At 37.4% G+C, this 15,981-nt stretch overlaps 1 protein-coding gene across 1 annotated transcript; it reads right to left on the reverse strand.

Annotated features, from left to right (window-relative positions):
• Positions 1–358: 358 nt before the first annotated feature.
• LOC122668743 (probable jasmonic acid carboxyl methyltransferase 1) lies at positions 359–5,540 on the reverse strand. The gene is made up of 4 exons (XM_043865277.1): positions 5,217–5,540; positions 4,713–4,986; positions 4,113–4,421; positions 359–534 (listed from the first exon to the last, which is right to left on the reverse strand). Exons 1-4 carry the CDS (start codon positions 5,538–5,540, stop codon positions 359–361), a joined length of 1,083 nt encoding a protein of 360 aa, XP_043721212.1.
• Positions 5,541–15,981: the final 10,441 nt, after the last annotated feature.

A 15,981-nucleotide genomic window follows, 5' to 3' on the forward strand; every position in this document is an offset into this window, starting at 1 on the left:
ATATTCTTGTCTCCTCCTACAGCAACAGATGAAGCAGCAATAGAACACTGATTTCAGTCTTAAGTCTGTTAAATTTTGACTCTGTTTATTCTGAATTTCAAAGCAGAATATATTGGTTGAGTTGTTGCGACTGATTTCTTGTCCTCTGCCATGCTTGTTTATGGATATTTGCTTTTAAAAAAAAAAAAGGACTCGAAGAGGTATGGTGAGCAGAGAAGAAGTTCGAAGATGTTGGAACTGAGGCTTGTGCAGGGGAGTCTGTTTAAGAAGGCGCTGGAAGCGATCAAGGACCTGGTGACCGATGCTAACTTCGACTGCTCGGCCGCCGGTCCAGGCCATGGATTCCAGCCACGTTGCTCTAGTAGCTCTCCTCCTGAGATTTGAGGGCTTCGACCACTACCGTTGCGACTGGAACCTGTCCATGGGGATGAACCTCAACAACATGTCCAAGATGCTCAAGTGTGCCGGAAACAAAGACATCGTCACTCTTAAGGCCGATGACGGCAGCGACACAGTTACTTTCATGTTCGAAGCCTAAATCAAGATAAGATTGTAGGTTTTGAGATGAAGCTAATGGACATAGACACTGAGCATCTTGGAATCCCTGATAGAAACAATATCATGGGCAGCAAGTATAAGACTAGAAATACAATAAACAAAACCCCCATGTAAAAAAAAAAAAAAAAAAAACCCCCCCCCCCCCCCCCCCCCCCCCCCCCCCCCCAATGATTAAAGAGCCAATTGTAAAACACTAAAGATGTATACACCTCCACTGACCGTTGCAACTCTTAGGAGAAATTCAATCAGTTCCAACATATTTAAAACAATAAATTTATTAAAAGATACTTGCCTTCTAGTTGGAAAAGAGAAGCGACATAGAGATGCGATAGTGACAGCCCCTAGACATACAAGTACCCTATTATCTCTTACCGTTTCAACAGACTTGTGAGGGAAAATATACATCCAAATTCCACTCTCTCAGTTCCACGCATGTCCCATTTTTAATTGCATCTTCCCGTCCCATAGGTTGTACCATCCAGGCAATTGCAGCCGGATACCAAACTTTTGGTTGCAGAGAGGAACGATGGCTTCCTCCAGTGTTGGGGAGAAATCTGTAAGGTCCTCCTCATTTGTTTGATAAAGTGCCTTTTACACAATACGAGAGAGTCGAAACTTGCTAGGATGAAAATGGGTTTGTTGTCCAAGATGAATATGGAAACCTCTTGCATATCTGATGGAACCGGTTGTATATCGAAGACTTGGCTTTGAAATGTCCAAGGAATATACTTAAAGGGATTTTCCGAATCAATCTAGAACTCACTAAACTTTAACATATATTGGATGACAAAAATTAACATTGAGGAACCGCCTCTACTAATGCAGTTTTGTTCTACAATGGTACTCCTTCAAAAGGAACTCTTCGTGCAAATCCAAGAAGCAAGTACCTCGAATTCTACTTTCTTATACTCATAAATTACAGTACGTAAAAGAATTGGCCAACCATGACTCTCACAGTCACGACCCATCTCAAAACTAAAGATATAAATCTAATTACCCAATTCTTTTATCCATCAAGATAAGTAATTAAGTAGCAATGGTAAATGGTCACAATCATATACCGTGAACCACTTCATCTTATACTCAAGTCTAAAAACCTTAAGATTGATAGAAACAATATCATGGGCAGCAAGTATAAGACTAGAAATACAATAAACAAATATTAAATACAAGACTTCTCCTATTTAAAAATCTCCCCCCTCTCCCCCTCCCCCCCCCCCCACAAAAAAACAAAAAAAAAAAAAACCCACCCCACCCCCCCCCCCCCCCCCCCCCCCCCCCCCACCCCCAAAAAAAAAAAAACCCCCCCCCAAAAAAAAAAAAGAGAATGAGCAAGACCTCCTCTTTTTAATATAAGAAGGAAGAGCCCTCGGTGTCCAGAGGCCCAACTCTGTTTTCCGCAGCAGGAACAGGAACCTGAGGCAGATCGTCAGTGTTGGGCTTGAAGATGGTCTGAGGAAGGGGATGTAAAGTTTGGGCTACCTTATGGGCAAATTGGTAAGCTCACAACTCATTAAGGGCATATTTGTCATTTTAAGACATCAATGGTCAACACGTCAGCAACTAACGGGCATGCTCTAAAGGAGTAGAGCTGAATGTAACAAATACCCTAAATTCAAGGGGTCGAGGTGTATATTTTGAAAACACAAGAGGTCATGCTATATTTAGTATAAACCTCAGCGGATGGTAGTGTAATTTTTTCAAAAAATAAAAATATAAAAACAAAGACAAATTTGTCTTTAAAAAAAAACCAGTTTGCTGACATCATTAATTAACCGAATAAATGTGAACCCTGTTAGTTTTTCGGTCTAAAGTGATATATTAGTCTTTAGCGGGCTGACATTAAAATATTGGTCCATTTGATGGGGTGGCGTTGAAAATGTCCTAAAAAAAAAACACATCAATAACCAGCGTTGGGACCAACAGACTAGAGCGGGGGAAGGAAGTGCCCCTTGGCGTGGCGGTGGTTGCCAGTGCAATATGACGCTTGCCAAAGTCCTCGGAGAGGTTGCTTGTTCGACTCTCCCCCCAACCCCCCTTGTCGGATGTATATATCCTGTTATTCCCACCGTCCCCTCACCGGAACCCCTAGTGACCTGTGGGCCCTTAATAGGATCTATCCAATAAAAAAACCAGCATAGAGCAGTACAAACCTAATTTCAATAGCCCATTTATACTACTCTTAACTTGTGAAGAGTTTCTTCACTCCATATGTGAGATCCTTAGCCTCATACGGCGTAGATGGCTCAATCACCCTAGAACCGTTGATCTTGGGTGAGGATTAAGTTGTTGGAGATCAATGGTTCAAAAGAATGGATAAACTCTTTAGCAATAGTCATGAGTCATGATTTTTGGCCAAGTAGGGATTGAGGTTAACATTTTGGTCTTCTGAAGACCATTTGGTTTTGATCTTAGAATCAAACTGCCCATATTTATGCATTATTCACTAAGCATAGAGGTCCTATATGTATGTACAGAGTAGATTAAAAGATTCGAATCCAAGTGCTATGGAGTAAGTGTTCCTTGAAGGTACCCCATGGAATAGGTGTGACTCTTGGTTTCTATTTTCACCAAAAAAAAAAAAAAAAAGACTCTTGGTTTCTATGGATTTGATTAGTCCAATCCAAGTGCTAGAAACGTATAGGTATGTGTCTCTGTGTCTATACGTATTGGTATGTACTCCTTGCATTATGGTCGACCCAAGTCCATTTTAAGTTAAAAAATAGTTCATGTAAACTAGCCCAAAACCTGCACAACAATGAACCCAAAAAAATAATATGGGTTGGGCCACCACGCCACATATCACCTTGCCAAGCTATGCCACGACCCAATCCGGCCAGCTCAGCTTGGTGCATGCGCATATAGATTTAAATAGCACCCTGGATTTCCCAACACATAGGTGAAGGGAGAGTCTCTCCTCTAAGGGGCTAATACCCCAATAAAACCATATTCTACATATATTCATCTACCTTTCTAGTCCACTTTTATGTAGGACTAAACATTCCATGCAAAAACGTACAATGTCCAAAAGCAAAACACATGAAAACAAAAATACAAGTTCTTGTGAGAGAAAAAACCAAAATACTCAAATGAGAAGAAAACCTTTTGATGCTTTATAATTTAAGGGACAAAGGTGGGATTTTGGGCATTCAAGGGGGGTGGGCCGGTCATTTCACGCACCCCCATGTGTCTGGGCACCCTGTGCCCCTGATGCAGAGAACTTTATTCCATTATCTACTAAATGCCCTTACTCTAATTACTAGTGTTGCCTTTAAGAATTCCTTCGTGATCATCATTGCTAAAAAAAAAAATTTGGACCTCTAAGGGAAAATCAGGTAAAGACTTCAGCCATGCACATGCATAGGAGACAAAAAAAAAAAAAAAAAAAAAACTTTCCATTATTCTTCCTCCAAAATTACAATAACATTTCTTGCCCCCAATAATAGTAATAAACAAAAAAAAAAACTACAACATCATTTATTGGAAATGTTTAAAAAAAAAAGTCTAAAAGATTCACTGCCCTCGTAATGAAATGATAAACATAACAAATTTACCCTCTTCCTTTGAGAGGTGATTGCTGATATCTTCTGTGTAGTTATTGAATAAAACATCAATTATAGCATCCCCAAAGTGTTCAGCAAGCATGGATTCTAGCACAGATCTTACATATTTTGCCATTTTTTGACCACTTATAAATGATTCCTTGATCTCATCATCATCATTACTCGCATCCCAATTAGCATCAAAGATTTCTAGCCTATCAACAGAAAATGATGCTTCTGCAGAAATTATACCCTCTAACTCTTTACGAGAAGGTATATAATAAGGCATATTAAAGGAATCTACCTTTTCTTCTTCAATAAGTCCCTAAAAACAAATTAAGAAAATTTTAATAATTGGAACATGTAAGACAATAAAATGCTAATCAAGAAATTTGCGAGTTTCATCTCTATATTTGTTGTGGCGTAAAATTTTACCTGGAAAAATTTTCACTTCTATAAATTTGACTTATAAAATTTTTCATGCATAAAAGTTTTCCAATGCCTTTTTCTTTAATGGAAACAAACATTGGAAAACTTTTCAACATGTATAATTTTATGAAGTAAAACTGTCTGTGAAAAATTTTTTCAGGTAAAATTTACACCGAAACAAACGAAGCCTAAGAACTAAGCATACCTTTGAAACCAAGTGATTCAGTGACATCGATAATAGGTCCAAAAAGTAACTCGCTTTGCCAAAGGGATCTTCATTTCTCCTGCCTAATATTGTTAGAACCATTCGTCCTCCCGGTGTTATCTCCTTGGAGCGCAAACTAATAAATAAGGAAAAATCCTTTTTGTATTGCTCCAAGTAAGCTTTGAGCACACTAGGAGGAGTCGTCCTCGCCAAGTAAATATTTCCCCTGTTACTCTCAACAATTGAAGGAACCTGTATGCATCATGGTAAGGAAATATATCAACCCTTTATAAAATGAAGGCTACATTATAGTATACGGAGAACGTTCTCTGTGAGGGAGTAGCATGGCCCCTGCACAGGTACGGGGCCAACAATTCGGGCTGACGCTAAAGCATCATGGGGGCGGGTTAATATTTCGCCCCCATGATACCCCCCCCCCCCCAAACAGAGAAGGATGTGGAGAAAGTAATTAAGTTACAAACCTGAGAGAGCCAATTAAGGCTGTTAGTGGAATGAAAGAAGTCTATAGAATTGCTTGGAAAGAGCCTTCCATAGAAAGAACCAGGTGCTCCTGTGATGAAACATGGCCCAAAATTTTCACCTTTCTCCTTCGTTAGTTGTTCATAGAAGGCCGGCAAGGAACTGAAAATGGTGTTGTAGTCATTACTAGGGAGATCATTGAGGAAAATTTGGAATTCAGGCGGCGTATTATGATTTAACTGAATACATTTTTCATCAATAGCTTCAATGATCTCTGAGATCAATAGCAGAGTGTTAGGCCCTGAAGAGCAGCCCAAATCAGCCATCCTAAAACAGGTTGGTAATTTGGTGGTATACAAATCTGAAATGCTCGTAGTCACCACTGTCTTTCCTTTGCTTATCACAAGTTTCTGAAAAAAATACCAATGTTCAATCTCTCAGAAGAAATGAAAATCAATAAACAAATAAATAAATAAAGAAGAATTTAGAGCAATTCAGATCTTCTACAGCACATTGCCCGTAGCAGCTTGAGCGGCACACAAACAGGACACACTGCAATGACCACCTTATCCCTGTCCAAGCGCCTTGCCCGAACAAAGGTAAGATGGTCATTACAACACGCCGTAGAGGATCTGGATCTGGATCCAATATAGAGACACGAAACGTTAAATAACAAGTGTCTATGTTTGTGTGAGAGAGAGAGAACTTGAACTGTGTGTGTGTCTGAGAACTTGAAGTGAGAGAGAGAGAGAGAGAGAGAACTTGAAGTTTGGAGTTAGTAGCATAGCTAGTGTCTCCATCTCCCTTGTTCATGCGAAGGACTTGATGGACTTCCATAGTGTTAATGAATGAATTTCCTTTGAATTATTCTCTTCAATGGAAGTGAATATATAAGTGATGCAAAAGAGATCCAAAATATTGGGGGTCCTAATGGAGATAAATTGCTTGGAGAGCACGTCTAAAACTCTTAAGCTCTTGAGCGTAAACTTGGTAGTAATACAATAGGAATTGTAATTTGTACTTGTGTATACTGGGAGGGTGGAGAATGAAATCTGGTACCAGAGGCTACACGGATAGAAATCACCCCTAGCTAGTAAAGAAGTCATTTCAGAGAAGAGAGAGAGAAATTGGGACTGAACGAATGTCTTATTGGACATGTTTTGGATTGACATATTACGACCCCGAACCGAATCGAACTACATGGGAAAACGAAAGAACCTGACACAGAAACCAAAATAGACTCAAAACACGATTTCGACTGAAACTGATCTATCCTGATAAGAAATTGATAACAATCCGAAACCCATTAAAAAAAATCAGATTTTATCATTGTTTTGTATAAATATCTATGCTAAATTAAACCCAAATCAAGCCAAAACCCAATCCAACCCTAATAACAAGCTGATACAACCCAAACCGGGTCAAAACCGAGCTTTCCTTTTATTGGTTTGGTTTTGGATTCACCATTTCCACACCTAAACTAATTCAACCTGAACCCAAACTCGGTTGAAACCGAAGCCGACTCCAATAACACTGATACAACCCAAAACCGATACAGTATGGATGTTGAATTCTAATACCCCAATTAAGAGTCTGAAGTAAGGATGTAAACTGATCGAATTTGGTTAGACAGTGGCATATCATATTCGCATATGATTATATTTAGACGGATTCGGTTAATATCCTATCGGTTTTTGGATGGGTTGGATAGTTTTCGGATACTGATTTTTTGAATATACGGATTCTCCTAAAAAAAATATGAACACGGATCGGATACGAATTTTCGACTATTCGTTGACATATTTACCATTTTTATGATGAGGATTAAGGTTGAGACTTGAGAGTTCAGCAACTACCCTTTCTTCTACTCTTCTTAGTTTTTTATTTTCTTACATTATTTGCTTTTGATTTTATCTTATATTTATTTTAATACATATGTAATTCCGTGTATCACATTGCATAAAACAAAATATGTAAATCAATAGAAACCTAGAAAAGGAATCACATTATCTTAACTTATAAAATTATAAAAATAAGATAACCAAATCCAATAAGGTAACTTAAAAGAATAGACCGACACAGAGATATATTTCAAATATTATATTACCGTCGGATTGCTAAATGAATAGAATAATAATCGATCAGATAAGGAGATTATGACATTCGTATTTGATTAGTTTTGAACGAATTTGAATTCTCCTAAACGGATAAAGCATTTTGAAGAAGACCTCCAACATGCAAGGCATAAGAATCATTTGCTTTACCAAGATCTCGGCCATTTTCTAATACCAGAACGCTAGTCTGTGATGTTTAAGTAAATATAAGCATCATGGGATCTTACCTTATTTCCAAGTCAGAAGATATCAATTTATTTTTTGAATTTATTATAATATCCATATGACACAGACGCATGGAGGTATAGAGATAAGAAGAGAAAGGAATTGAAACTCTTTCAGGATTCTTTCACATGGAAAAGCAAGGTGTGACCGAGGGATTTTTGAGATTGGTTTCGTAGAGATTCTATAAATGAGAGAGAGAGAGAGAGAGAGAGGAAAAAGACTTTAACTGATTCCTATTAAAGAGGGAGAGAGAAGAAAAAGATGTTTAATTGATTTTGGAGAAAGGTTTTGTACACGGTCGTGTAAAGAGGCATTGATTTTTATTAAGACTTTTCTACTTCATCTTTAGTTTTCAAAAGATATACCTTAATATACCTAGAATAGTCATCTATAAAAAGTAATATGATGTCTTAATCTACCATGCCATTTATTACAAGATTCAACAACATAAGATGAACTACAAACATTTCCATTCAAGTGAACAGAATATATCTTGGTCACATGGGTTGCTCTAGACAAGTGATCCATGACCACATATTTTTTTTTGGAAATGAAAAATTAAAATTCATCTAAAAAAATTGGACAAGAGATTTCTACTTAGTTGCATGGTTTCTACACAAGCGTCTGGGTCAATGGGGGAGCATGCCTGGGTATCCACCCAGTGGGCAAAGACGTCATCTCATGGTGCCTTGTTAGAGGGTCTAGGAAGCACCACCCACCAAGTAGAGATCTTTTTCTCAAAAAAATTATTAAAAAGGGAGGGGATTGTTGCCAAGCAGTATGACCTCTGTAATACCACAAGGGCTATTGAGAATGTGCATAAGGGCATCCAACAAGGGTGGAATTTAATATTTCAAAAGGGGTAGATGGTCATTCGCCCTTCTTGTGTTTGAATGCCCGCCACGCACTCTGGAAGTCTTCTTTTCCCAAACAAAAAAGTTATGAAGAGTAAAGATGCGTTCCGGTATTCACATAAAAATAAGGCAAAATTACTTGAACACCCCCTGTATGATAGTCATTTTGTTTACAATTACTTGAACACCCCCTGCAAACTTACCACTTCTTTTAAGTAGGTCATTAGTTTAGTGATGATGTCATCGGTTAATTTTTTTGTAATGCCTAAACTACCCTAAAAGGGTACTGAAGTGACAGATTTATTTCCCCCATTCTCTTTCTCTTCTTCTTCTTCTTTTCCAGCAACCAAAAAACGGTAGCCATAGCTGATGATGCCATTGAACTCTCATGTGACCTCCCAAAGCCTGCTCCCCATAACCCAGAAATCCAAATACGAATTAAATTCAATCAAAGTTTGCCCATAACATTTGAACAAGAAAAACTGGAAATTACATTCAATGGCTCAACAGAGTAGAGACGTTGGAGGCCGCATCAGTGCCGGTGGCGCCATCGCTCTCAGGGAGGAGGTTGCGGTGGTGGTTGACGTCAGAGTTCGAAGGAGGGTGGTACTACATCCTCGCCGTCTGAGGACAGTGAGAGTGGAAGCGAGAAACGATCCTCACCCCTGCATCCAATATCTCCACATACTTTCCCATCTCTGCTCTCGCTTTTCTCCGTCTATGATGCTTTAATTTCTCCTCCTCTCTTCTGAAAAAATTAAAATCTGTTGAGAAGATTAAAGAAAGGAAGACAAGAAAAAAAGAAAAAATCAAAGAAAGATGTTAAAACTTAGAGCAGATCCTTTGATTTCCCAATTAGGGATTGGAAAGGACATGGGATGCTTCTTCTTCTTCTTCTATCTCTCTCTTACTGATTCAGAAATCAGAAGGTTGGTGTGTTACAGAGGCTTTGTCGGATAGGACCTGGATTTCACAAGGGAAAATTTGCCTATAATGGTAAGGATTTAGAAGGTTTCATCCATCCTTCTCAGTAATTTAGCAGTGGAGAAGAATCAAACCTGACGAGAGAGAAACCCCCAATTGCTTCCTTCATTGTTCCGCCCTTATCTCCGAGAGACCATATGCGGCTACCGCTCCTCCTTCTCCACCGCCGTCAACGGCAGTATCCACCATTCTTCAGATTCAAACCCTTAATCGATTTTTAGATTCAAACCCTTAATCTGAAAATCGATTAAGGGTTTTGGGTTATTTTAATTTGAAATTTGTTTAAAAAAAGAGAAATTTTTTGAAATCGATTAGAGTTTGAAATCAGTAGGGGTAGGGGTAGGGGTAGGGGTAGGGGCGGTGGGGTTGCTAGTGGAGGAAGAAGAAGGAGAAGGGGGTAAATCTGTCAATTTCTGTTAATTTCATTATTTTTTTTTGAATAGGTGATAAGAGTAAAATGGACATTTCCAATTAAACACTAACAGCAGACTAGCTAACACCGTTAGATTTCAAGGGGTGTTAAGTAATTGTTTTAAACAGTGGTAATCGTAAACAAAATGGCTATAGTGCAGGGGGTGTCCAAGTAATTTTCCCAAAAATAAATGATGTGGTTTGACTAATAAGTGAAGAAGAGGTTGGGAAGGTGCCACATAGCATGGTTTTAAAAATCGGGAATCGGATCATTGAATTGGATGATTTGTATTGGAATCCGTCATGGCCGATCCAATTTCGATTGATCTTACACAGTAGATTCACACTCACAACCCTAGAAAATTCCAGATTTTTGGAGATTTGGATTGATTGTAGGGTTCTTCAAGGCCGATTTCAACCGTTTCCGATCTCAATCTGATCGGAATCGTAATTGTCTGATTCCACATTTTAAAACCTTGCCACCTAGGGTGCTGGGAAGGACCCATTATTATTAGATCTTAGGATCAAAAACCGCTTTTGCAGGGTTCGAAAAAGTCTTAAGAGGATGATGGAAAAATTGTAACCACCAAAACAAAAAATACATTAAAAAAAAAAAAAAAGGAATAAATTACATAGGAAAAAATTTTCCTCCACCCATAGAGGACAGTTCACCCACCATCCTAGGCTTCACAAACCTCTCCTAAGATTTTAAAATGTTTCAAAATACCCTCTCAATACCCATTCCCACCTTCTCTCGCTTCTCGGTGAATGGGATCCCAGTCACCATGAGTGGAGGAAAACTCGGTCCTATATTCCTATTACATATGGTTGCCTAACTTTTAGAGAAACGAAGTTGGGTTGATTTTTTATTTTTTGATTAACCCACTAATGGGGTTCGTTTGGTTGCAAGAAAAATTAAAGAAAAGGGAAGTGAATTTTTTTAAATCTAAAAAAGAAACTTTGGGAATCATTATTCGACGTGATATTATATGCTACTTATAATTTTAACTAATTTAGTAATATATATAAACTACGTATAATTATATTTTACTCACCCATTAATTAATGCCTTGAAACCCCCCCCCCCTTTCTGATCGATCATATGTCTTTGACATATCAATTTTTTGAGCTACATAATCAGATATGATTTTCCTTTTTTGTGATTCAAGTAATGGAAAATCTCTTGGACTAAGATTATATTGTCTGTGATCTATCGCCCTTTGACAAAAGCTTCTTGAAGAGGTGAAATAATTCACTGCAAAAATGGTCGAATCCTATTACCTAGGATTTTGGATTATATTTTTGTAAGCAACGTTACAAAGATTGATGGGACGAAACCGGTCCACCCGGTTGGCTCCAAACCACTTTGGAATGAGAGTTAGTAAATAGTAATGTGTGATTTACAACTGGAGGAAGGGTACAGTCGTTGTCAAAGAATAAACTGACAAGAATGAGTAAATCTGGGGTTACCAAATCCAACGTCAACGTTTCTGATAGTTTTTTTTATCAGAAACAGGCTTGATAACCATCAAGGCTAGGTGATTTAAAAGATCATTCAATCCTTTTAATTGATGGGAGTTTTCTCTCTAGTTCCAAAGAAATTGGCTGGGCATTTGATATTAATGGTTCATGCATGTAGATTTATTTGCTTTCTCTTTTGATCATGGTTCTCTAAATTCCATAGATGAAGCAAAAGGAAAGGCAATTGAACAAGGACTTCGGGAAGCAAAAGAAGAAGGCATCCAATGCTTAGATATCTAGACAGACTCGGCAAATCTCGGTAGGTGGTTGAAGGAGAGAAATAGTTGCAAATGGCTGTGGACACTCTGTCATCTTCTATTTTGTATGAAAAGTCTTCTGGAGTTTTTTTTTTTATTCAGTGGTTGTACATAAGGTAGACAGGTATACTATTTTTTCTACTTATACTTTGGCTACTAAAGCATGTAATTTGAAATTAGTAGATACAGGTACGTACATGCAATCTCACTGAACTTTGTTCTCTGTTTTAAGTATACTTCATTTTTAACCTAAAAAAAAAAAAAGGAAAAAACTATACATGATTTATGAGATTATTTGTAGGCATATGGTTGTCTAAACTTAGACTTAGCTGAAGGTTTCCTAACTTTAATTAGAGACAAAATTGTTTAATAGACCAATTAAAAATACAAACCCTAATTTTCTTCTCTGGTAAAAATGAAACAGACAATATATACCAAATATACTTGACTTCCTTCCCTTCTCTCTCTCCCTTAAATATTTGGACCTATAATGTCTCCTCCAATTCCAGCTCTCAAAAGTGGAAGCAGTTGTGACCCCTCCATAGGAGAATATATATACATGAGTTTATTGTTAAAGCAATCTAAAAGATTTTACAGTTAATCATCATCAATATCACCATCTGGCTGATTAATCAAACCTAATAATACAAGCAAGCTCGATCAGTGTTGATGCAAGGTAATCTCTATTGCCTCTAAAATCTTCAATTATTTGAAGGCAATTTCTTAATCTCCCCTAAACTACAGCTCTAATTATCTGACATGTTTCAGGCAGATCAGCCTGGATCTAGGTTTTGGAGGTGCAGCTGATCTGGCAACTCTGAAAAAAAGCCATCCCAAAAAGGAAATGGCAAACAGAAGAAACATCCTCCTTGAATAAAACTGAAAAAAATAAAAATAAAAAATCAGAACTACTGTTCCCATTGAGGACTAAAAGTCAATTTCCGAAAAACTTTGGTGCCTTCTGTAATAAAGGGATAATTGAAAATCCGAATCTGATCTGCATCCGTATCCATTTATGGACATCTGTATTCGTTTAGAGATATTCGGAAGAAAAAAAAAATCTAAATACTTCGATAAGAATCCGTCCAGAAAAAGATCTGAAGAATACTTCATAATAAAAAATTAAATAAATAATGGTCTTGAGGTTTTTGAAGATTCAATAGATTCTAAAATATGAAGAAAAAAGAATCATAATCTAAGAAATATGGATTGAGAGAATTGTATCCACTATGGGGGAGGAGGAAGGTTTGGGTTACACAAGACAGACATGTAAATAGATGGTCGAAAATCCGAATTCGATCTACATCCGAATCCATTCAGAATCCTTTTACAGGTATCCGACACTGGCACGTGCAAACAAAGAAAACATAAAATTTAGTAAACAGAAAGGAAGTTACCTAGAAATCATGAAAGTGATGACAACTTGGTCGATTCTTACCTTATTTCCAACAACACTAGACAAAAAATAAAAAAGCTTATTTCAATTACTTACATTTTGGTACAAATAAGAAGAAATCAATTTAGTTTTTGAATTTATAAGAAGAGAAACGAATTGAAACTCTTTCAGGATTCTTTCACAAAATGGGGAGAGAGCTAGGTAAAAGATGCTTACTGGATTCCTACAAAAGAGGGAGAAAGAGGAAAAAGACGTTTAATTGATTCCTATTAAAGAGGGAGAAAGAGGAAAAAGACGTTTGTTTAATAGGAGTAACTTTAATTATTCCTCCTTCTCTTCTTCGTCGATCCGGGGGTAGCAGCTTCTGCTGAAGAATATAAAAATGGTTTCTGGTTTCTACAACTTTTTTCATGGCTTGAAACCGGCGATCGTGATGGTGTTGATTCAGATCATCGTTGTAGGGTTTAATGTACTATTCAAGTTGGCAGCCGAGGAAGACATTGATTTGCGAATCTTGGTTTCTTATCGTTGCATCTTTGCCACTGCTTTCTTGATCCCTCTTGCCCTTTTCGTAGAAAGGTAATTAAGGAGATATTAATTTCTTTTATCAAATGTTTTCTGTGTTGGGTCACACAGACTGGGCCCAGACATATGGGGTGGGTGAAATGAAATGTTCGTTCTCTGTAGCACAGAGAACATCAACCCTAAATTTTTTTTTATATAATAAGAAACATTTATTGTTTCTCTATCTCGTAATGATTTTGCCCTTTCTCCCTTTTGAGGCAGCTTATGAGGTCATTTAAATGATAAGAGTTTTAAGAGTATGATTGCTAAGTGTGTCAACTTTTCTTTTCAATAAAGTCTTATATGGTTAATGAAACTATGACAAGCTCTAAATCCCCGATTCAGAATATGATCATGATTCATGAGGTATAAATAACCAATACTACTACTTGTTGCCGATACCTGTGCACAGGAAGAAATAAGCAAGGGAGAGCCGGTCTTCTCTGATGGGAAACATTCTGATGCCGAAAAGCAGATAGGAACTTAGAATAGGAAAGAAAAAGCAAGCGATTAGATTACTAAGTTGGCACGCCGCCGGGTATAATAACATAGAAAGTGGATGAACGACCAGATGGGGTGGTTATTTCACATGTGGAACCCAGATGAGACCCACCTATGAAATGACCGCCCACACCTGCTTTTGCCATCCGTCATTTAGTTGGGCTGGATGGTCCAACTCCCGCCGCCGCGGCTGGACAGAATCCTTTTCCAGACGACAGGGTATATTATCGGGATGTGGTATTTTGAAGTTTATTCTTGATCCCGGACGCGGTTGATTTTGATTGATTCAGAATCAAAATCGTCCGTCTCAACTCAAGAGATGCTGTTAAACTCATTTGTATTATCTTTTGCTCATACATGTCATCAATGTAATTATGTGTAATTGACTCAAGGAATCATATTATTATAAGGGTTTTAAGTGTCATTTCAAGAAAACTTTTTTAACTTTTTTTACTTTGTTTGGTATTACATTTTTTTGTTAAACAATCAACAAGACACGAACTGGGTGAATTTGATGGTGGTAAAGCATGCATACATACATACATACATACAGTCCCAAACCACATACATGTCATCAAAGTACTTTCTGCAATTTTTACTTGCGTATGGTGAATTGAGTAATCTCTTCTTCTATACTTTCTTGCACACAGAAAAAACAGAGCACAATTGACATGGATGGTCATCTTTCAATCATTCCTTAGTGGTTTATTGGGGTAAGTCGTTCCATCTTTTTGGAATAAGTTCTGAAAAATATATATCTGTCAAGTAGTGTCTGACAACGAGATGACCGAGGAACACCTCTTGGAGGATCCGACTCCTCTAATTTTGCCTGTCCAGTCCTGTCGTGCACCCTCACACACAAGTGCGGCAGAAAGTACTTCCTTACCCCCGTTCGGGCAGCGATAAGACGGTTACATTCTGCTTTGCTTGTATGTGGGGGGGGCACACACGGCAATAGGGGCAAGCGGAAGTAGAGGAGTCGAATTGCCTCTTGGAATCCAACCTATTGGGACCATAACATTTGAGGGGTGTCAATTGGTCTGGTTCTAGGTAATCCAATACTATAATCAAATCAATAAGCTAATTGGTTCCATACCTAAAATCTAAGACCATTAACTAGTGGGTGGGCCAGTTTTAGATTCTAAACAACAATCCAAAATTAAAAAATATATATAAATAAAATTCTCTAACACATGCTACATATATTCAATATTATTACAATAAAATATTTATTAATTCATATTAGATATGCAACTCACTATTATTTTTTTTTTCTCGAAGCACAAAACTAGTCCATATTACCTGTTGTTTTGGATTCAATTGATAAGTAGGAACATCATCACCCTCATTGGTTAGGATTATTTTAAGTTATGTTCTTAAATTAACATTACCAAATGGACCTTTAAATTAACGGCCAAATCTTTGATAAAATACCATATTAGACAAATGGTACCAGTCAAAATGAGAGAGTTAAAAAAACTAAAGAGTTTGACCTTATCTCTCATAACCATAAAACTTATTAATTATATAATACATTGGATTAGAATGTGAATTTATTTCAGTTCCAATGGTTCCTAATTGGTCTATCGGTATTAGAACCGTTGGGAGACTAATAACTTAATTGGTAAATACGAAATTAATGGACCAATAACTTATCGATGGATCAATAACCGAACCAATAAGCTATTGGATGGATCGATTCCAACCCAAAATTGACACCCTTAGTACACCTCTCTCTCTCTCTCTCTCTCTTCGATATCAATTTTTTTTTTTAGTTGGGGGTGTGGGGATGTGGAGGTTCCCATTCTATCTTTTTCTTCGTCAATGTTCAGATTCTCTTTTTCTTTCACTTGTTCTCTTATAAATTACTTTCTCGATCTGTTGGTTAATTAATAAACTTTCTTCTTCTTTTTCCGTTTTTGTTTTTTATCAGGGGACCG

This window comes from Telopea speciosissima, chromosome 7 (assembly GCF_018873765.1).
Source record: "Telopea speciosissima isolate NSW1024214 ecotype Mountain lineage chromosome 7, Tspe_v1, whole genome shotgun sequence".
NCBI classification, from domain to species: Eukaryota; Viridiplantae; Streptophyta; class Magnoliopsida; order Proteales; family Proteaceae; genus Telopea; species Telopea speciosissima.